Source organism: Euprymna scolopes, chromosome 30 (assembly GCF_053919585.1).
Source record: "Euprymna scolopes isolate OS-2025 chromosome 30, ASM5391958v1, whole genome shotgun sequence".
NCBI lineage: Eukaryota > Metazoa > Mollusca > Cephalopoda > Sepiida > Sepiolidae > Euprymna > Euprymna scolopes.
The window spans coordinates 57,794,870-57,818,630 of NC_136511.1; the positions used below are offsets into that span (position 1 = coordinate 57,794,870).

Consider the following 23,761-nt stretch of genomic DNA (forward strand, 5'->3'; position numbering starts at 1 on the left):
ATGCAGTAACTCTCTCAATTTTAAGTCTACAGACTCGAAATTTGATATACAGGGTATTGAGATTTAGGAAAATCTTTGTAATCCATTTTCGGCCAGAAATTTGACTGTTAAGGGGTCAAAGTTCAATGATTTGGCCTTTGAGAACTCTACCAAACTCCGACAATTTTGGGTCTAAACACTTGAAATTTTACATAAAGGGTATTCAGAGATAGGGCAAGCTTTTTAATCAGTTTGGGTCGAAAATCTTTAGTTACCAATATATAAATGTATGTATGTATGTATGTTTGCATGTCTGCCTAAAACTTTCGACAGTGGTGACGGACTTTACCACGATCAGTATCGTTTTGAAGTTCAACCTTTCAGACGACAAATATCGAAAAATTGGCTAAAAACATTAATATCTTCACCTTCAACTGGGCACTTTTCTACAAGGGGAGGGGGTCGCTTTTTTCGCCGATATTTTCGAAAGTCATCCTTTCCTTTCAATTGTCTAGCCCTAAAACCTATGCCATGTTTTTTTCCCCGTTCTGCCTGCCTTCCTACTACCACTTTTTTTTTTTTTTTGCTGAACACACACCTCCAAACATCCGGGCAACGCCAGGCTGAAATGCTAGTATGTATGTATATATATATATATATATATATATATATATATATATATATTAGTGTTGGGACAATGAATCAGAATCGAGAATCAGAAAAATGGAAACTTTTGGGAGTATCGGAATCGCAAAATTTTCAATGGCAAAAACGATTCGTTTAATTTATCTTTTTTTCTATTAGATTTTGTTCAAACAAAATCTTCCACTGCTTGTAGTAATGATAAAACAAATATTTATTTAAAATTTTATAAATTTAAAATCTATAAATCACTCTCGCTAGTGTATTTTCATGTTTTTATGTTAGAGAAAATATTTAACGTGTTTTTTACAGTAAAAAAAAAAAAAAAAAAAAAAAAAAAAAAAAATTATAGTTAAATGTTTAGAGATTTATATAAATTGGAATTGTCCAGTGGAAGCACAGAATAGTTACAAAACACCCTCCCCTCTCCTTGTTAAGAATGGCTTTTGAAATAATATTGTTATTATTTCAGCTCAGAAGCAAAAGTGTAGAAGTACCAAAAAAAAATCAAAGGGCAATAATTCCTTTGTGTTTAGAAAATGGGGGATCGATTTACTATAATGTAACTAAAACGTGAACACGCCTTTCAAATGTCGAAATAATGACTTATTTATTTATTTATTTTTTTTTTTTTAGATAATCTGGTTTATTAGTGTCCAATCAATAAACCACTGAAAAATTTGAAAAAAAAAAATTATAGGGGGGTGACTTTCATTTAGGTCCACCCAAAAAGATTTTATCGATTTTCATATTCAATCCTGATCAATATTGTATTTTCCAGAAGGATGGAAGAGATTTTCCCTCTAACTTAGATCTACTCTAACTCTCCTAATGCATACTCGGAAATATAATCTTATTTTAGATGTTTATGAGAAAATGAGAAAAGCAAATTTAATCACTTCATATGAATTACTCTTCTTATTTGTGAAGAAATGCTGAAGGAAAACAAATACCAAATAAAAAAAAAAAACGTTTTAAATAGAAGAAATTAGATCCATGGCCATTTTTTTCCGTTTATGTTTTGCCACAAACACAGAAGAAATGAGAGGAGAAAAAAGTTTGTTTCTTTATGAAGTAATTATTTAACTAAATGTAGTTTGCTTGACACATTGTTTAATGTGTATATAAAGGAAATTTGAGTTAATAGCAGATCATACAATGCAGACTTTCAGATCTGCATGTTGGAGCTATGACATCTTACTTGAACACATGTCTGATGAAAGAATGAATTTCCTGAAATATAACAATATGGATACTCCACCTGACCAAAGTAACACACACACACACATATATATATATATATATAGATACACACACACACACACATTGTAGAACTTACCGCATTTAATCTATCCAAATTCTCAACATTTCCTTTCTTGCTAGCAGATAACAGTTTCTTTTCTTCTTCCAAAAGGGCCGTACGTTTCTTGTCGGAACTGACAACAGCATCAATAGATTTGGTTTCATCTGCTACCACCTCTGATAAAAATTTAAAAAAAAAAAAAAATTTTTTTTTTTAAAAGTAAATATCTTTTCACTTCCACACCCAAAAGAGATTTTAGGATCAAATAGAATTGAGACACTCCCAGAATGAGCAACAATCAAAAGAACATATTTTGCCATAATACTACAGGGTGGAACGATAAAATTGTCGCCCAAGAAAAGACGACATTATTCCATTTCCATTTGTAGCATGCCATCTACTAGTTGATCAGTTGTGTACAAATCCCAAAAGCAATAGGAGCCTTCTATTATTTCTGAAAGCAAAGCAATGTTCAACAAACGAGATTGGAGATGCGCTGCTGTACAACTCATGCTCTTTACTGATCCAAGTTATGACAACAGGACCATTGCCAGCACCCTCAAAATGCATCGCTGGATTGCCACGAATAACAGGGACATGCCCAGGATGACGAAAACAAAGTTTCGAACCACGATTATGGTTTCAAGTAAAGACCACATCATGCCACCTCACATCTTCGAAGTTGGCTTGAAAGTCAACATCAATGTGTGCCTGGATGTGTTGAAGTGTGTGGTAATCCCCTGGTGCAATCAGCTGGCCGCTGGCAGACACTGGGTGTGGCAGTAGGACTCGGCGCCAGCCCACAAGTCCAAACAGACCTAGGTATGGCTTCAGAAGGAGTGCTATGACTTTGTATCCTTCTCTCACTGGCTTCCCTCCTCCCCTAACTACTTTGTATGGTCATAAGTTGAGAACATCACCAACATGACCTACCACAACACCAAAGCCAGTCTGATCGCTGACATCTGCCAAGCTCCAACCAGCACTTATGGAAAACATGCTCTCAATTCTGGACCTGTATTGAGGTGGTGATTGAGGCTGAAAGCGGCTACATTGAATAGATGTCAGCTCTACTACATAATAAAGTTACCTGAATTTATTTTTTTTTTCAATAAAAATTTTAAAATAAAGATGAGTATTGTTTTCTTTAGGACGATAATTTTATCATTCTACCTTATATTATAAAGATTTTATTTTATAAATTCAAAATTTGATTGGTAAACTGTTTCTAGCTGGTATTATTATAATGACTGTGTTTGAATTATGTTCCTTGGCTGTTGACCTTAATGTAAGCAGAAAATGGCAGAGGAGACATTTTGCCATTAAAAAGTATTTTTTCTTGTTAAAAAAAAAAAAAAAAAAAAAAAAAAAAATACTTGATGAATTTGAATGGTTATAGTCAGCTAATATAATTCCTAACTTCTGGCGTAGCGCTACCAAAAGCAGTAACAAGGCAAATCAGTTCCTTCACTTGTACTGTTCTTCAGTATTTCTATTGTGAAGCGATTTATTGAAATAAAATATAAGAAAAGGACATTATTGAAAAGTATACAATAAAAATGAACAAAATTATATAGATAAAAATAACAATTAGTTTTTACTTGCACTTTTAATAACAAAATTTAAAAAAAAAAAAAAAAAATCAAAGTTTTTATCTTATTTTAAATTTTATAATATGTGTATGAAATTATAAAAATAAGTTTGTTTTTTTTTTTTTAATTTTAAAAATAAGTTTTTTTTATTTGAATTTATACAATAGATATGTTTATGAAAGTATAAATATAATAAAGATCAGAAAAGCGTAATAAAGAGTACATGTACAGGGGAGATATATGCCGGAAATTAGGAAGTACGTTAGCTGACTATAACCATTTGCATAATTTTTAGTGTACTGTGTTCTTTAAACTTACCATATACAAACGAGGTGCCTACAATAAGTTTCCAGACTTTTGTACAGACATTTAAAATTGTCATAAACTCTTGAAAATCCAGTATGTTATTGCTAAACATTTTACGAGATGACTGACCAATTTTTATGATTCCAGGTTCAAATGAACAGCTACAGCAGGAATTTGAATACACCCTAGTCACAGTTGTGAGGACACTTTAGATGAGCAATATGCAATGAAACTTGGAAAAATTGCTACAGAAACGTATGGAATGCTTCAGACTGCTTTTGGACCATCTTGCATTAATCAAACATCTGTTTTTGAGTGGCATAAGAGACTCAAGGAAGGCAGGAAGTCTTTGAGGGATGATGAGAGGTGTGGGAGGAGTAAGGAAGTCAGAACATCAGAATTGATTGGTCAAATATAGAATTTCATGGATAAGGATCGTCGTGTGTCTATATTGACAATAAGTGCACAGTTTTATGTCAGTGTGGGAACTGTACACACAATTATTCGCAAGGAACTGAAGATGCGGAAGATTTGTGTAAAGTTTGTCCGAGGGGTGCGCAGAGAAGATCAGAAAGAAAGATGTTGTCATGACAGCAGGGAGATAGCTGAGCTGATCAATTTAGATCTCGCAGTTCTTGATGGTCTGTTGACTTGCGATGAAAGCTGGATCTATTGCTACGATCCAGAGATCAAGAGACAGAGTTCCCAGTGGAAGCATGTTGGTTTTCCCAAACCCAAGAAGGTCAGCTTATGATTGTCCCTTTTTTTGACAGTACAGGCATGATCTACATCCACTAGGTTCTCACTGGAAAGACAGTCAACAAGAAGTACTATGTTGTCGTTTTAAGGGAATTCAGGAAGAGATTTTGTCGTAAGAGGCAAGCACTTTTCAAGTCGGATCAATGGCATTTCCACCAGGACAATGCACCAGTCTACAACTCTATCCTTGTGACAGACTATTTGACCAAGATGGACATCACTTTCCCTATAGTCCAGACCTTGCTCCCTGTGACTTTTGGTTATACCCCAAGCTGAAGGAAAACCTTAGAAGCTATTGTTATGAGACACTTGAGGAGGGAAAAGAGGCTGTGACGAGGGTTATTGAAACACTCCTACAAAAGGACTTTCATGGAGCATTCCAAAAGTTGTTGGAACAATACAGCAAGTGCATTGCAGTTGGAGGAGATTACTTTGGAGAGCCCGAAAAAAGTCTGAAAACTTATTGAAGACAACTCATAAGGACATGAACATGTACCATGTTTTTATTTCATTTTTATGAACAGTTTTAAGATCAAGATAAAACTGGATAAGCACCCCAAAGTCTTCTCAAAAATTTTAATAGTTTGTCATTTTCAGAAATTCAAGCCTTGCCAATAAATGTGACCCACCTTGTTCGCAATACAAAATATCAATATTGGAAGGAATATTCAAGGCCCTTTCTGCAATGTGTTTCAAAAGTGTAGTTTTTCCATGCCTAAAATAACAAAAATTGTATGCATTAATTACTCATGCACTAACAGTTGTGTCAGAGAAAAGAAATGTATATTTTAAAAAGAATACAAGCAAGTTGAACACAAATTTGTCAACTTTAGCAAAAAGTTTTTTTGATATTTTTTTTAGATTGGGACAAAAAATATCTGCCAATTGTTTTTTTAAACACCATTTTTTTTGTTAGATTGAGTTATGACACTCGTTAAATAAAATTGATTTTGTCTCTATTCTTGTAAAGTTTCACACTCATTTATGTTTGTACCTATTTACTATGCCTCCCCACGGGACAGAGTTAGACACCAGGGTCGTTTTTTAACATGGAGAAAAGGTACAAAAATAAAAATTGTCTCAGTCGTGAAGGATTTCTCCTCCACCGAAAGAGAACAAGAAATAGAAGTGCAGCATCTGATGAACAGATACTACACTTTGATCTTGTCCCGAATTCAAAAGCATTTTCACTCCGACTTTCGCGCAGTCAACATTTTGTCTGTTTAAACACATTTCCTACTTTCCATTTGTTATTATAATCGTTAAATATGATTTTAAGGCATTGGACAAAAATTTCCCATCAGTATTGTAAGGAACAAACATCTAGGATAATTCAGTCCCACCAATATTTTATGGAAATAAAACTATATGTTTTAATTAATTCATTTTAACTCAAATCTTAGAAATAAGTGCACAAACAGATAATATTTGGTCATAAAAGCCAATACATCCGAGTGAAAAAATATAAAATGTTAAACAAATTATCCTTTATTTTAATTGGAATTCATTATTGAGATGAATATTATTTTATATTAATTTATTTATTTATTTATTGCGGATTATTATTCTCATCTTTATTAGTTGTTGTTTCATGACGTTTCGGCCAACTTTTCCTCTGGCCTTCGTCAGGTGGTAACCACAACGGATAGGAACCTCGAATCTCCTAACTGCATTCTCAGCAATCACTGTCATCCGTAGTTGTTGTCGTCTCACCACATTTTTGACCAAGTAAACCTCTGGCTGGCTTTGGGTAGGATTGAAACAGCTATCTTCAGACAATGCTCATCTGGAACCGTAGAGATTCAACGCCTCTATCAACTTGGCCAAAATGTGGTGAGACGACAACTACAGATGGCAGTGATTGCTGAGAATGGAGTTAGGAGATTCGAAGTTCCTATCCGTCGTGGTTACCACCTGACGAAGGCCAGAGGAATAGTTGGCCGAAACGTCATGAAACAACTCATAAAGATGAGAATAATAGTCCGCAACAAATAAATAAATTAATATAAATTATCCTTTCTTAAATAATTTTTTTATTTTATCAAGTAAATCAAATTTTTCAGGTAGAAAATTAAATGAACATGAAATTAAAAAATGGGCTCTTCATCTCATCTGAGCTCTAAACTAATAAATTGGAATATGTACATAGAAATTATTTTTTTCTCTTGCAGGGTTCGTACAGATTTTCAATGTCCATTTTCAAGGACTTTTTAAAGACATTTTAAGGCTTTTCCAAGTTTTTTTTAAGGCCTTCTCCAGACAAAATTCAAGTTTTCAAAACAAAATTTAGAGTTTGTTTTACAATCCATAGCAATTCAAACAAGTGTTAAAAATCACATATACAACAAATAAATGTTACCATAGCCAATAACATTTATTTGTTGTATATGTGATTTTTTAACACTTGTTTGAATCGCTATGGATTGTAAAAACAAACTCTAAATTTTGTTTTGAAAACTTGAATTTTGTCTGGAGAAGGCCTAAGAAAAAAAAAAAAAAAAAAAAAACTGTTACCATAGCCAATAATACGGCAAAATCACGTTGACACATCGGTTCCCACTGGATCACCGAAGTTAAGTAACATTGAACCTGATCGGTATTAAATGGGTAACCATTTGGGACTTTCAAGTGCTGTATGTGCTCTCCGCTTATCTTGGCATCGTTTCCAGTCGTCCCGGTCTTCTTGCCATTGGACTGAAACAGTGCCGATTCAGGAGAGGTGCGCAACCCTTGCCTCACAATTACACGCGCAACTGCCCCTAAGGAGTATCCTTTGTCTTTCAAGACTGAACAGAAGCATGGATAGCCAATAAAAGTTACTTTGCATATTACCTGCATCATTTTTTTATGTTTTTAAGTAGTTTTAAATGCTTTTTATTTCATCTCAAATATAAACTACAGCTTTTAATTTTTAAATTATTTGTAAGGTTAGGAAAAACTCAGTGCAGTGCTGGTTTAAATTTTCCCCTCACATGAAAAAAAAAACAAAAATAAAGAAAAATCTGTATTATGTACTAGTGATGGAATAAATTATTTTCTTAGACCATTACAACAATGATCATATATAATAATAATATTTGAAAACAAGGCTAAAAAGGGAGGTCACTCCCATTCTTGTTTAGAGTTGCCAGATTGACCTTTTTAAATGCAAATTTTATATATTTGGTCTATTTTGAAGCAGCTTTGCCTTCAAAAATTATATTTGTTTTTTTTTCAAAGTGTAACATACAGCCAAACTAAGGACAACACAAGCAAAATATTACATTAATAGTAAATAATAAAGCAGACGCCATGACCTGAACTCAGAATCAAACACTTCAGATCTTAGTCTGAGGTTCTATCAGTAGCGCTATGCCGGAAGTTAGAAACTATGTTAGATGACTATAACCCATATTTGTTTTATTTATGTCACGTTTCAAAACATGAATTCAAACATAAATGAATGGGAAAACATCAAAAGTATTGGAAATCATTTTAATAGTACAAAAACAATTTATTTTGCTTTAAATACGTATTGTATGTAGTTCTTGTCATAATTATATCGCCATTCAAGTCTAGATAAAACACAACTGGAAGGTAATTGCTTAAATTAATAAATAAAAATTTTTTTACTTACCCATTTGGCCCAACCAAGCCATAACGCCGCATATTCGTTATATGCAGACTAGCATTTACAAAAAGATCTTTCCCTCGAGCAGAGATCGAAAAATTTTCAACCTACAAGAAATATTTTTAAAAAGTAGAAAGTCTAGTTTAATGAATTACAAATGCATGAATAGGGTGTAAGAAAAAAAAAAAAAAAAATGCTCTAATAACAAAAAACTAAAAAAAAAAAAAATTTTTTTAAAAAGTGAAAATTATATTTTGATTCACATTTCAAATAATAAATGCTGTTAGAAAAATAACATTTGTTTCGGAATTTTTGTGATGAGGATTGATAATTCATATTATTTGGACTACTATTCTCATCCACAGGCGTATTTTTTCAAACACTGCAATCTTCGTGTCAAACTGAACCATTTATTTAATTAACAAGAGTAGATTTTTACCCATTCTGTCAACTATGATCAGGTCAAAGCATTAAGTGATTCGTACAAACAATATCTAAATAATTTACTGTTTGTACGTTCAGTTTCACAAAAAAAAAAAAAAAAAAAAAACATCATCGCAAACATTAACGAATTACCTCCTTTTTATAGTTGCTCTTTATCAATTAAAGTCATTATTTCCTCTTCAAAAAGTTAAATGGCTAAAATTTGTAAAATAAAAAAAATCGTGCAAGTGAATTGATATTTGTTCCTTTATAATTTATATAAAAAATTATTCAGAAAAAACAAAATCTGTTGTGTTGAATTTTCAGTGAAATAAAAAAAAGATCCAAATTTTTTTTTAATCAATTCTTTTTAGCTTAAAAAGGTTAAGAAAGAATTTGCTAAAAAAAATCATTTTAAATTTATTAGTATTTGTTCTCTTACATTTTTTTTATTTATGTGTTTAAAAAATTTTCAACTACCATGGGATTTTAAGGGGCTCGACTAGTTAATTTTAATATGCCTTGATTAGGGTGAATAATAGTATATAAAAATACAATTTAACAATATCTTGCTCCACAGGTTCACCAGCAATTGAATGATCAGTAACTGGTTAGGTCACCTGTTGATTTTTGTTTTTTGTGTTTTTTACCGGGGTGGGTGGGTCACTTATCTAGGCCCAAATGCCACTTGAAAATAAATATTAATGAATGTCGGGTATCAGACGACCGGTAAAATAACACAGTGATGATCGGTAATAATGAAACTTGGGTAGTGTTCCATAGACGCGTAGTTCTAGGAAAGAACAGAATTCCAAGTTTTAGGCACAGATAGTAAATAAAGAAAATTGTTGACAGTTGTTGTAGCTAGTCAAGTGTTTGTTGTGAATATTCTACAGAGGTGACCATCAATAGGAGCAGAGTTGAGCACTTGCCATGAAAATAATGATAAAGCAATTTAATTTCTAGCTGTGCATTTTACCATAGTTATAATTGTCTACACTATGAGTAAAAAAGGTAAGCAAGTTTTCCTTAGGTATTACTGGTAAATAAGTACATTTAGATCTAAGTTATCTGTCCGTGTTACAGAGAAAAAAAAAGGAACAGTGCTGTTCAACTTCTCACCCTATAAATATGGCCCCTATCAAAGTAGTCCCTTATGCGTCAGTGACAATATTCTTTGATTAGATTGAATAAAAATATAAAAACACAATTTTACGATATCTGGTTCCATAGATCATCAGAAGTTGAGTGCTCAGTATTTAAACTATTCAGATGACGAGTGAGGCCATCTAAGTGGATTCTATATTTCCACTTAGTAATATCATTGCTTGCTGTGAATTTTACCTTAGCTGTAACTAGCGAGTAATACCCGTCGTTGCTCGGGGTGGAGGATATTGGCAAAAGGACAAAGCAATGTTAAGAATGGCTTCCATGTGGTTAAAATAAAAATAAAAAGATAGAAAGAGAGAGAGAGGTGGGTAATTAGTTTTCCATGCTAACCATTAGGCCAACAAGGATAGTGAATTCAAGGAGTTGGTAATTAACTTAAGAATCATAGGAGTCGCCATACATGCACAGAAATGAACTAACATTGCTTTTAAACCTGGTCGGGGGCCAGAGTTTCACTTTATTATACAAAAAAGGCAAACAAACACTCAAAATGACGGCACAGTCAGAATTTTCATTAACTCGATTAAAAAAAAAAAAAAAGAAAGAAACGATGTCCGTTTACGAATCTTATTATTATGATCTCGGAAGCATAGGAAAACTTCTTGCGGAATCTAACCAACAGCGGAACCCCTGATCTGAAAAGCCTTTCACAGGCATACAAAAGCGCTGATGCCTATTTTGCTTTTTATATAGATAGATGGTCTACGTCAAAATCAATATGTTCACTTGACAGGCTACAATTTATTTTCATAAGAAATGTTTAAAAAGTTGCATGGTCTTGAAAAGTCACTTGCATTATTTTATTAGCATTTCTTTAGGTCTTGCCTCTTGCCATAAACTTATCGTTTTCTGCAAAGGACATTACCAAGGTAGGAAAGGGCGCTTTTCTGGAATTTCGGAAAATGAAAATAAAGAAAAAAAAAAGTATATTAAAGATATATATTTATGATGAATAGCGATAGACATTTGAGAATGTGAAGTTTGAGAAATTAATAGAATTTAAGGTTTCTTTTTATTTAAATAAAGTTTCTTAACAGAACGTTTTAATATTAGAAAGAAAACCATTCCACGTCTATGATCTATCTATCCATATATCTATAAAAGTGAGAATGTGTGCATGAGGACACTTCTCAACCTATGTACTCAACAAATTTTTTATCTACAGACTTGAAATTTGGTATATAGGGCATTCAGCCATGTGGAAAACTTTAATCGGTTTTCATCCGGAAAAAGAGCTGCTAATGGGTTAAAATTTAAAAATTGGTACTTGGAGGTTATCTGATTTCTATCTGTTTGTAAACTGTTTCACAAGGTTTTTAAAATTCTAAAAAGTTGCATTGTCTTGAGAAGTCACTTGCATTATTTTATCAGAATTTCTTTAGGTCTTGCCACAAACTTTCATCATTTTGTGCAAAGGACATTGCTAAGAATGCTTTTCAGTAATTGTGTAAAATGAAAATAATGAAAAAGCCTATTTAACATGGAGTTAGGATGAATAGTTAGAACACAGTCAAAAATTTAAGGATTCTTTATTTTATTTAAATAATGAAACTTTCTAACAGAGTTTTAGTATTATCAAATATGTGGTTTTAAGCAAAAACAACAGTACTTACTGAATTGTTATGTCGAAAATAGTAATATGCCCAAACATTACAAATATTTATCAAGTTAGAACAACTGCTATTGTGTTTTAGTAAAAAAAAAACAAAAAAAAAAAACAAGCCTATCACTATAAGGCTAATAGAATATGTTGGCCATTATACTGACGAAAAGGGAGGTAAGTATTTCCCCTGTATTCGTAATCTTCAAAGAGTTTACATTTAGGAAAAATAGAATTTCCCCCAATTTTCTGTAAAATTATTTTTAACTATAAATAATTTTTTACTCAATGAATTTTGCTAAAAAAGCAAAAAACAAAACAATTTGTTGATTATCTTAACAAGCACAAAAAATGCTATTAGGAAACGAGGATGGGGTGGGGAGCAGCAGCCATATTGCTTTAAATTTTGCCAAAATTAAAAACCTTAATTATTAAAAATCGTAAAATCTGATAAACAAAAAAAATAAATAAAATAAAATAAAAACCCTACTTGATCAATTTACCTAACTTTTGGAATATGACATTTTCATTTTGTGGCGAGTACGTACATAATAAAGATTTAACATAATAAAAAATTGTTCTTCATCTCTAAAACTAGCTCATTTACCCAACACTGCCTGAGCAGCAAATATGTTGCCTATAACTAATGATCAGTTAATTACTATAGGAGTAAATCCTGAATTACAAATATGAAAACCTGACAGGATAAGATTAGTACAGATTATGTAATGTGTGGGTGTTTTAGTTAAATCTGATTTTCTTTATATTAAAAAACAAACTAAATAAAAACCAAAAAGCAATATAACTAATAAAGAATCAAACTGCGGTGATAACAAAAAAAAAAGAGAGATGGCAAAGAACGCATTAATAAATAAGTGGGACACAACTCACGCTTGAGAAGGTGGGTTCCCTCTATTGAGCTAGAAGACTACACACACCTGAGAGTATCCTGTACCTTTACAAGGCCACCATTCGCCTATGCATGGAGTATTGTTGCCACATCTGGTGCATCTACCACTAGTCTCTCCCTCTTAGATAAAGTCCAAAAAAGAGTTGTCAATTTAATTAGTCCCACTTTATCAACCTAGTTCCAGCTCCTGTCCCATCACCACAATGTTGCATCACTGTGCCTGTTTTACAAATATTTTAATGGAATGTGTTCTGAGGAACTCGTTTCACTTGTACCCCCTCGACGTACATATCCCCGACAAACCCGTTTAACAAAAAGATCTCACCCCTTCACTAAATGCCAAAAAGCTTTCTATTCTAATAGTTTCTTCCCTCAAACAGCTAGACTTCGGAATTCCTTTCCTGCTGCCTGCTTCCCTGGCTGTACTGATATGAAGAAGTTTAAATGTAACATAAACAAATATCTTGTTAATATTTCCTAGACGTGACCCCAAATAGTAAGCCCTTACGTCCAAGTGGCAATATGCTTTGTAAGAGATGAACATAAGTATAAAAAAAAAAAAAAAAAAAAAAAAAAAACAATAATCAAATAGAGACACGAAGAATGAAACAAAACCTACCTTGATGTCTTGCTGATTGTCAAGTTGAGCGCCTGCTTTTGCAGATTTTTCAGCTTGTGACACTGTGAACTGCCGAATGTCACCTTCTTCAGCAAGTTGCTTTTGGAATTCCAACTGAAGAAAGAAAAAATAAAATAAAAGATTAGGCTCGCTGTTTGTTTATAAATAAGCAGTTTGAGCACTATAAAAAGTGGTGGATGAATGTTTGTTTAAAATAGACATTTGGCGAGGTTATTTGCGGGCATTGCTCTCGTAGGTCAATCGGTAGTACTGCTGCCTATCAATGCAATGGTTGTAAGTTCAATCCTCAGCTTGGGAGAGGTGCTAGTCTAGCGGCACTGATGAGTTGTTATACAACGAAACAGGACTGGATGTCGTTTACTACAAATATATATATATATATATATATATATATATATATATATATATATATTAGTGGCTTGGCAAGGCCACAGGGGAGACAACCGAAGCAGCAAAATTGAAGTTGGCCTGCCAGGACACTGTGTATATATATATAATAAATTTAGGCAAATATTTTGGCACATTTTATTGGTTTGAAAATATGTTCTTTTTACCAATTGTCATAAAATTTTAACTATAGAATAGTATTATAATCTTCAAAAAGCCTGCAAATTTTCATGTAGTTTCATCTAATAGATTCCTTGAATCTGCGCTTATCGCAATTTCAAGCACTATTAAACAACGTGGAGGTTTCTATAACATAGCACCATTAATAAGTAAACTGTTATTAAAAGAACATTATTTAACTGTGGACACAGGTTAACTTTCTCACACCATTCAAACACCCCCTGTAATAATTAACACATAATCTCAATCAATAAATTACATAAAAAACACTCATTTCATTCCTGTTACAAACTTATATTTAAATTTCAACAGATATATCTTTTTCCCAATAAGAATATAAACTTGCGTTCATAGTTTTAAAATTAAATTAACGGCTATATGATGTCACTAAAATTTCCTTCTCTTTAACAGCGCCAGCCCCCCTTCCTTTTTGAATTTCCAACATTAATTTTCCGTTTCTCTTAAATAGAACTGCGTCACACTGTGCACGTGAAACTTTTTCAAATATTTTGTACTGGTATATTTTTTGGTTTCTTAATCTCATTCACCCAGAGGAAGTCTCGAAATAAATATGAAACGTTGGTGAACACATAATACGGTTTGTTCCTTTTTTATTTTCTCTATTTTGTCGGAATACTATTTCCATTATTTTCATCATATATATGTATATGGATATATTTATACTCGTAGCCAAATTGAATATTGAAATACTCATATCTTTGGTTCTATTGGACGAAACTACATGAAAATTTTCAGTTTTTTTGAAGATTATAATACTATTCTATCATTACAATTGTATAACAATTGGTAAAAAAACCCTACATTTTCAAACCAATAAAATATGCCTAAATTTGCCTACATTTGTATATATATAATGCCCTGGCAAGCTGGCTTAAGTTTTACTGCATTGGGATGAATTATGCTGATTTTTTTTGTTTGGTTCTCTTCCCTGTAGCCTTGCCAAACCACTAATATATAAATAGATAGATAGATATACCACCTTTTTTGACAATTTTATAAGTTCCAAATCTAAGCGACTATTGATTTTCATACATACAGAAAATTCTACAGTATATAGGGATTATTTGATCTTGGAGGTATGTATAATCATACTCTATTTCCAAAAGAGGGGAGATATAACACATGAGAAATATTTGGAATCAAGTCTCCCATTGCTGTTATTTCAGATCATTTGAAACCATAGCAGCAAGTTTTAGTCTCACCTCCATCAAGATCAGAGGTTTGGGGGAAATATATGTGTGTGCATATGTGTGAGCAGCATTTATTCTAGGTGGGTTGAACTGGCTTCCCGTGAAGGAAGTTTCATTGGAATATTAAATTCATAAGGGGTCCTCAGTCAGGAGAGATGATAATGTTAGATTGTTTTCAGTACTGACCAGGCTCAATGTTGCTCAACTTTGGTGATTTAACGAGAACCAGTATGTCAACATGATCATGCTGTATACTGTATCAAAAGATACATGGTGGTGTATTGCTTTGTTTTATGTTCAAAGAGATATTGCTTATATTAACGAGAACTGGTGCGTCAATCAACTGGATTATACCATATATATATGTGTGTGTGTGTGTATGCGCGCGTTTGTAAAAATATACACTTATAATGTATATAGTCAATAAAAATTTCTAGACCAATACAGGGCATATGGATAGAAATGCCGACTGTCAACACGATGGTTCTAGGTTCAATCCTCGGCTTGGGACAGGTGCTAATCTAGCCGCACTGATGAGTTGTGATACAACGAAACAGTACTGTATGTGGATGATTACAAATATATTTTAAGCCCCCCCCTCTTAGGGTAGAGCACTGTCGTAAATAATCTCACCTGCTACTTAATTGGCTGAAAAATGCAAGGCTTGCTGTTTAGTTGTAAACAAGCGGTTTGAGCACTATAAAAGTGGTGGGCGAATGTTTGTTTAAAATAGACATTTGTGGGCACCACTCCCATGGGTAGAACCTGTCAATGCGATGGTTCTAGGTTCAATCCTCAGCTTGGAAGAGGTGCTAGTCTAGCCGCACTGAGGAGTTGTGATACAAGGAAACAGTACTGTATGTGGATGACTACAAATATATGTGTGTGTATATATATATATATATATATATATATATATATATATATATAGTGAAAATTTCAACGCCACAGATACACTTATTTCACATTATTTATTGTTGATATGTTGTGTTTTACACACATTTCATTGAATGGTTGAAATTAACCAAACAAATCTTCAGAGATATATAGAAGATCTTAAAAAGTTTTTTTAAATTATCTGAGAGAAAAAAAAAAACAAACAAACAAACAAACAAAACTTACTTACAGAAAATATTGAAACTTTCCAGAGATAATAAAAGCACAATTCGTATTGCATGTGAATTAAATTGCGTCTACATCTCTGGAAAGTCATAATATTTCCTTTAAGTAAAATGTTTTTTTTCTCTAATTTTTAAAGAATATTTACATTTCCTTTTACCATCTTTTATCCTTTCAATCAAAGGTTAAAAAAAAAAGAAAAAAAAAACTTTTGAAGATCTTATATATGTCTCTGAAGATTTGTTTGGTAAATTTCAACCATTCAATGAAACATGTAGGACGCAACATATCATGGTCATATATATATATATATCATGATTTCAATCTTCATAAAGGAATGTAACAACAGTGATGCAAAACTGTTCTGTTCAGAGAGTTAATTGTACCTATTCTGGGACCGGTATTCTAGTTAATAATTATATATATATATATATATATATATATATATATTGCGTAAGTATTTACATGTCGCAACACATTCATGAGCATGTTTCAGTCAGCCAGTTACACGTAACTCATCAGGCGATATTGCTTATACAAAAGTAGTGTTCGTCTGAATGAGTAGTGACATAAATGCTTATGTAAAACAAATAAAAGTATATCTTGCCCTACTTCGGTATTGAGCACTCTTGTATGAAGTTTGTTAAAAATTCATTGGTTGCTTCACCTCTGGAAAATATTAATCTACATATATGTTTCACGTTTTTAATACACAGTCCGGATTTAAGTATTATGTAGCCCTGCTTCTTAACGTTCGGCCATTATGATGATCACGCTTTGAAATGCATTTTTAAATGTAAATACAAGTAAATAGATTTACACATAATTCTTATACAAAGCTAGAGAACCTAATAACATGGTTAATTTTTAATTTAATTTCTTACAGAGTGACTTGAGAAATTTTTTTTCTACCTTATACATGCATTTTAGCGTTACCTGGTTCCATGATCACCAAACAAATATGATGCAAGTTAAAATGTTTCTTAGCAAAAATAAAAACAGATTTTTCGATGAGAAATCATTGTAAACAACTATTTCAAAACAACAAATATCAAAATGCAAGACTTACATGTTTCTTCATTTTCTTTAATTCTTTCTTACTCAATTTTGGCATTTCAACTTTCTTTTCTGAAAAGACAAAAGAAAAAATCATATTTGGTTTGATGTCCATTTTACATGCCGGCACGTTGCAAAGCTTTTAGAAATTGACTTCTAAACTAACCTATCTCTGGCCAGATCTTTATTTCTCTTTCTTTAAAATCCATCACTTTCTCACAAGCTCTTGCATTTTCCTCAGCCTTCCCTTGCTATATCAACTGTTATATATCATATATTCCTCAACCCTCAGTGGCCTGGTTTCATTTCCATGAATCATCACATTGCCTGATAGCTTCTCTTGGCTGATGGCCGTAACACTCTGCTAATTAGTAATATGAGCAAGGTCAGGGAATTTCTGTTATGTGATTCCAATACCCGCCTTAACTCCAATATAATTATCTATTCTTTTCTGAATTCCTGATTCTGATTTGAAATATGCCCGAAAGAACACAGCCACAGCATAAAAGTAATCACCTGCTGAACGATAAACTATCGAAAGGATTCATTAAACAGTGTTGCTTTAAATTAGTTTATATAGAAATTTCATGTTACTTGGAGGTACCATTTGAAAGAGCAATGACCTGGATCTATACTATGTGAAAATTAGAAAAAAAGATTTTGTAACGGTAAACCGGACAAGTTTTTGGAGGGATTGGGGTCCTTTTTTGCGTCACTGTTTCCGCAAATCAGGCAGGCGTAATTAACTAAAACTATGTTTAAAAAGCTTATTTTGCAACGTCAGGAAGTCATGAGCACTCGTGGCCATGCGGGCAAATATGTTTGCCTGTAACTTTTTACCTTCTTCCCCTCTCTCGCATTACATGTTCGAGCCCAGCCACTATGAAGACAATTAAGTTTGTAAAACAAAACTAAAAAAAACTAATATTTTGAAAATAGTAAAATTTATTTACAGAGAAATGTTTATTTCTTTAAAATGAAAATAAACATTCATTATTAATTACCATTTAATTAAGTTTTGTTTTGTTTTTTAATTCAGAAAAAATATATTTTCCATAAAATGCCTCAAAAATATCAAACTCATTGTCAGTAATAAATTCATTCAGTATCAGATATCCAATCAATGTCCTAAAAGTTCATACAAAAATATGTACCTCACCCACAAAAAAAAAAAAAAAAAAATTCCTTAAAAGGACAATAAAGTTAAAATGAAAATATCAAAAGTTGAAAAAAAAAAAAAAAAAAAAAATCAGCTTACAATTTGTTAATGACAGTTTTTTTAATAACATAATTTTGCATCGGAAAAATTTTTTTATAAAATCATATCTGTGATATGTTGATCATTTTTGTATCTCAACAATAAGCTATTAAACAAACAAAAAAAAAAAACATACACATTAGGAAAGTTGTAGATAAATCAATTTCCTTTTGTACAATGGGATTTTATGCATTTATAACAATGTTATAAGTGTCTTTCCAATGAATCTGCCACCAAAAAATTTTACCCACCCAATATATATATAAAGTATTTTTTTTAATCCCAAGGATTTGGGGGGGGGGGGGTTACATATTTTTGTATGAACTTTTAGGACATTGATTGGATATCTGATACTGAATAAATTTATTACTGACAATCAGTTTGACATTTTTGGGGCATTTTATGGAAAATATATTTTTTCTGAATTAAAAAAAAAAAAAAACTTAAATGATAATTAACAATGAATGTTTATTTTCATTTTAAAGAGAAACATTTCTCTGTAAATAAATTTTACTATTTTCAAAGGGTGGAGAAAGATTATATTTAAATTCAAAGATATTTGTTTGAGGAAAAAAAAAAAAATTAGAAAAAACAACTTTAGTAAACTAAACATTAGGAAAAACGTATGTTTTTTTTTTGTTTTTGTTTTTTTGTTGTTTTTTTTTACAAACTTAACTGTCTTCACGTTTTTGTTTTAAAAAACTTAACTGTCTTCATGTTTGAGCCCATAGTGGCCGGGCTCGAAAATGAAAGGCAAGAGAGGAGAAGGAGGTAAAAAGATAAAGGCAAACATATTTGCCCACATGGCCACGAGTGCTTATAACTTCCTGACGTTGCAAAATAAGCTTTTTAAACATAGTTTTAGTTAATTACGCCTGCCTGACTTGCAGAAACAGTGACGCAAAAAAGGACCCCAATCCCTCCAAAAACTTGTCCGGTTTACCGTTACAGAATCTTTTTTTCTAATTTTCACATAGTATAGATCCAGGTCATTGCTCTTTCAAATGGTACCGTTACTACCCAGCCAGATGTGGCTAACAAAAATATTTAGCAAACATACAAACACACACACACAGGTACCCTTTATCTCATACCTTCTATCTATATATAGAAATGGCAAAATGTGTGTGTGAGTTTATCTGTCTCATAAAAACTTTTCTCAGCTGCATCGGATTGAGTTCAAATCAGTACCATCTGAAAGAGCAATGTCTCAGTCGAATATGTGAGAATTAGAAAAAAAACAGTCAATTATTTTGTATAGAAATAAACATTTAAACCAACGCTCTGATCCCCAGCTGGCATCAATTGTGATGGATGGCTTTCGTCTGGGTGAGGCCCCGTGTTTTGACAAGCTTCTGGATTTGACCTTTGATCTGAAATGGAACACGTACATCAAGTCTGTTGCCAAGGTCGCTGGAAAGATGGTGGAATCCTTCTACCGCTCCAGAAGATATCTCACTACTGATGCAATTCTCTATCTATATAAAAGCCAAGTATGTCCAAGGATGGAATACTGTTGCCATATCTGGACAGGAGCTGCTAAAAACAGCCTATCCTGCCATGACAGAGTACAAAATAGACTTCGTGGCTTAGTGGGGGATGCCCTTTTCTCTACCCTGCAACCTCTCTCCCACAGAAGAGACGTTGCGAGACTATCCTTGTTTTATCGTTATTTCCATGGCAGGAGCTCGTCTGAACTTCAATCTCTGGTCCCCCCTCGCCAATCTTTCACGAAAAACACCCGTCTAGCTGAATCCACTGTGAAAAATTTCCCACACTCTATATCTGTGCCTAAATCAAAACGGATTCCATGAACAAAGCTTCTTTCTTAGAACTGCATGCCTGTGGAACTCTGTTCCGTCTGCCTGCTTCCCTCCGGACTACAACTTGGATGTCTTCAAGTCCAATGTTAACAAATTCCTAATGAACCGCCCCCCCTAATTAAACACTTCATCAAATCTCCACACTAACGTAATGTACTTGCAATAACCCTCATCCCTGAGTGGCTTCCGGGCCTTGATAAGTGGTGATCACTGTGTTAAAAAAAAGAAAAGAAAAAGGGATGGTCGGAAAAATCATGCCTTTCTAAACAACTTTGAAAACTGCGCATGCACGTCAAGCATTATTTTTTGAACTGGTTTAAATAAAACTATTTTACTATTCTTGCTTTTGACTTTATAGAACATTATAGAGTTTTGTAGTGGGGGGGGGGGGGAAGAACATCAATGTTTAGTACATTTTAGATCAGGAAATCAGTATCTTTAGACAGCCTCATCTGGTAGTACCAGAATAATTTTTTTTACCTTTGCAAAACAACTCAATCATGTTTTGCAAAGTAAAAAAAAAAAAAAAAAAAAAAAAAAAAAAAAATCAAAACAACCAAACCAAATATCAAGAATAACTATTTGAAGATATGAAGAACTTTAAGCATTAAATTTTTTTCTCCCCCAAATTAATGGATTCTGCATTAAATAACCCGAAAAGGGTTGATATGCTGTAAAACAAAACAACCAAACCAATGACATATAGCAGCTATTCATATAGTAAAAGTTAAGAGCCTACAACTGCACAATCACTACCCTCCCTCCCCAAAAAGGTAGGTTTATTATTACCAGTAATCCGTCAACATTATTATTGTTTGTTTTTTTTTAAATAGTCTGCAAACAATAGTTTCTCTTAAACATATAAATGGCATGTACTATGATTCTGGGTCCAAACTGTGTGGATCTGAAATAAAGCTCCCAAATTGGGTCCCCACTACCAAATGAACTTTCAAGTCATACCTAGGACTGTCGTTAGAAAACAGCCATGTATTAAAACAAAAATAAAAAGGTTATAGTCAAAACTGTCTGTTCTTCTTGACTTCTCGTTTCTGCTCTGCAGGTAGGAGGATGGTAACAAGTAAGATCTGGTCCCTTTTGGTTAATGATTATTTTCCTCTAAGATAACGTGGAAGCCTCTCCAACTTTCTCAATGCTAAGAATGGCATTCTTGTCTGCTTGACCATGTCTAATTATCCAACCAAATGGACAGCAGAAACCAGAAGTCAAAAAGAGTCAACCATCTTGACCAATAAAAATTTACCTGGTTTGGTTTCTTCCTCTTCATTATTTTCTGTACTTTCTATTTCTTCAGATTTTTCAACTTCTGCGTCATTATTTTCAACTCCATTTTCAACAATATCTTCTTCCATGTTTTCCTCTGGCTCTGGTTCTATTTCTTCCACTTTTTCATTTTCTTCTTCTTCATCATCACTGAAGAATTTCTTGGGAGTCTTTTTTTTTGTCTTTTTCTTACTTTTTGGTAAATCTTCATCGGATGTGGATTTCACCTCCTGGCCCTCTGGACCAACTTCTTCCTCATCATCTGAATAAAAAGCCTTACGGTTTTTCTTCTTGCCCTTTTTCTGTTTTGGTCCACTCTCTGACTCCAAATCAGCTTTCCCTTTCTTTCCTTTACCCTTTTCAGGGACAGCATCCTCAACCTAAGAAAAAAAATTTTTAAATAAATTATATAAAAAGACGTAAATATTAACTCAATTAACAAAAAAAAGGTTACAAATATAAAACCAATTAACAGATCAAGCGGGAGAATAAGTGAAATGAATAAAAAGCAGAGGACTCACATCGCTGAAAAAATATTAATATATTGATACGAGAGAAAGACGAACATTTATTAGATGAAGCCAGACCTTTTGAAATTGCAGTGGGCGATGTTATATTCTCAATCCTACAGTCTTTTTTTCGCAGAAGAGATGTCACTAATCTTTCTCTTCTCTATTATTATTTTCATGCTAGGTGCTAGACTGAGCTTTAAACTACACCCTCTCCCCGTAATGCATTCACTACAAAAACCCATCTAGCAACAACCATTGTAAATAATTTTCCTTTCTACCTATATCTGCCTAGAACTAAGAACTTTCATGAGCAAAGTTTTTTTTCTAGAAGTATCCATCTGTAGAACACAATAACCTGGAGCTGCTTTCCAGATTACTATAACATTGTCATTTTCTAGTTTAATGTAACACATTCTTGTTGAGTTATCCTCTTATATAGCCATTTTTTGACCAGTTATAACCATTGTTATTAATGCCCCTGGTGTTTCACTGTCCATCAAACTCAATAACTCGTATCCTCGAGTAGCCTTGTAAAAAACGAAATCTGAACGAGTCAATCACATTTAGGCTACAAACTTCACAATCTTGAACCCCCCCCCCCATCTCAAAGTCTAATCCTTCTCAACTGTGATAGGGGTGGGGATAACATGATACAGGACTCTGGTGAAAATCCCAGAAGAGTCAGCATCAAGATCTTTCATACTCTGCCACTGTGTGTTGCAAACAAAGACGTGTCAGGCATGGAACCACAAATCAATGGAATCAAAGTAACAATGGATTCTGTGTCCTCCTTTGTGTGTTCTGGACCAAATCTTCCTTGACTTTGCATGCAACCAGAGAACATTACTGGTCTCTATGTAAGGGGTAAAAACCTGTAATCCTTCAAGTTGACAAATAGTTGTGATAAACAAAGAAAACTTCATGCAGGCAAAACACAAAACAATCCAGGGTATTTTTTACATCGCATGGCAGTGATAATGCTTGGGACGTCTTCAGATGTTGAAGGTTTGATTGTTTAGTACGGTGTGAGTGTTGGTTGACGCATGTTTCATAATATAGGAATTCACTGTTTTAAGCAGTTTTATATGGAATACAAAATTCAAACTTTAACGATTTGAAGACCAAAACCAGTGCAGACATTTTTAATAAGTATACGGCACTTGTACAGTTTAATCAAGACATTAAAAAATAAAAATATTAAAAAAAAAATTATATTGTACATATCCATTTTGGGCTGAAGATCTCTGAAAAAATTTTTTTAACTTAATTTGATCAAGTAATTTTTCTTTTTTTTTTTTACAGCAAAAAAACATGTTTATGAAAGCACATTGAAGGTAGCCATCTTTGAATTTTTTTAACACGCCACAAGGAAATAACTCAGTTTAAAGCGCCGGCACTCCCTCCCCAACTTTAATGCTAGCTTTTCTTCTTAAAAATCAAACCCTTTGCTCGGTATCATAAATTGTTTTTTCGCTGTAAAAAAAAAAAAAAGTACTTTATGAAATTAAGTGAAATTGTTTTTTTCGGAGAACTTCATTCCATAACGGATATGTACAATATAATTTTTGATATTTTCATGTTTTAATATCTTGATTAAACTGAACAAGTACCAAATATATTTATTTATTAAAACAAATTTAATATTTCGAATTATAACAGTTTCTTCATCAGGAAAATCCAGGGGCCTTTTTCTTTTTCTTTTTTTATGTCGCATGGTGATGATAATGCTTGTGACATCGGGGGGGGGGGGGGGGGGAATATACTCACAAAATTTTGGTTTTCATTGCTTTCATCATCGTTGTCATCACCACCTTCAGCAATCAGTTCCGCTAACAAGTCAGCTTTCTTTTTTTTGTTATTTTTAGTCTTTGCTTTATTCTGTGAAGAAAAATAACAAAAGATTATAAATAAATAAAAATGGCCACCCTATTTTTATTAAAACGTTAATTTACCATTATATCAGAAATTTAAAAAAATATTTTATATTCATTTTAATCTAT

The 23,761-nt window shown here is 32.8% G+C and overlaps 1 protein-coding gene across 1 annotated transcript in view; it reads right to left on the reverse strand.

Annotated features, from left to right (window-relative positions):
- The window catches only part of LOC145254820 (ATP-binding cassette sub-family F member 1-like), a 93,209-nt gene that overhangs the window by 59,672 nt on the left and 9,776 nt on the right, over nt 1-23,761 (reverse strand). Inside the window, exons 2-8 of the mRNA XM_080113648.1 lie at nt 23,529-23,639; nt 21,230-21,629; nt 16,901-16,959; nt 12,914-13,027; nt 8,198-8,298; nt 5,211-5,296; nt 1,961-2,100 (exon numbers count right to left, since the gene is read on the reverse strand). Coding sequence (XP_079969774.1) covers nt 1,961-2,100; nt 5,211-5,296; nt 8,198-8,298; nt 12,914-13,027; nt 16,901-16,959; nt 21,230-21,629; nt 23,529-23,639 — 1,011 coding nt within the window. The remainder of the gene's footprint in view (nt 1-1,960; nt 2,101-5,210; nt 5,297-8,197; nt 8,299-12,913; nt 13,028-16,900; nt 16,960-21,229; nt 21,630-23,528; nt 23,640-23,761) is intronic.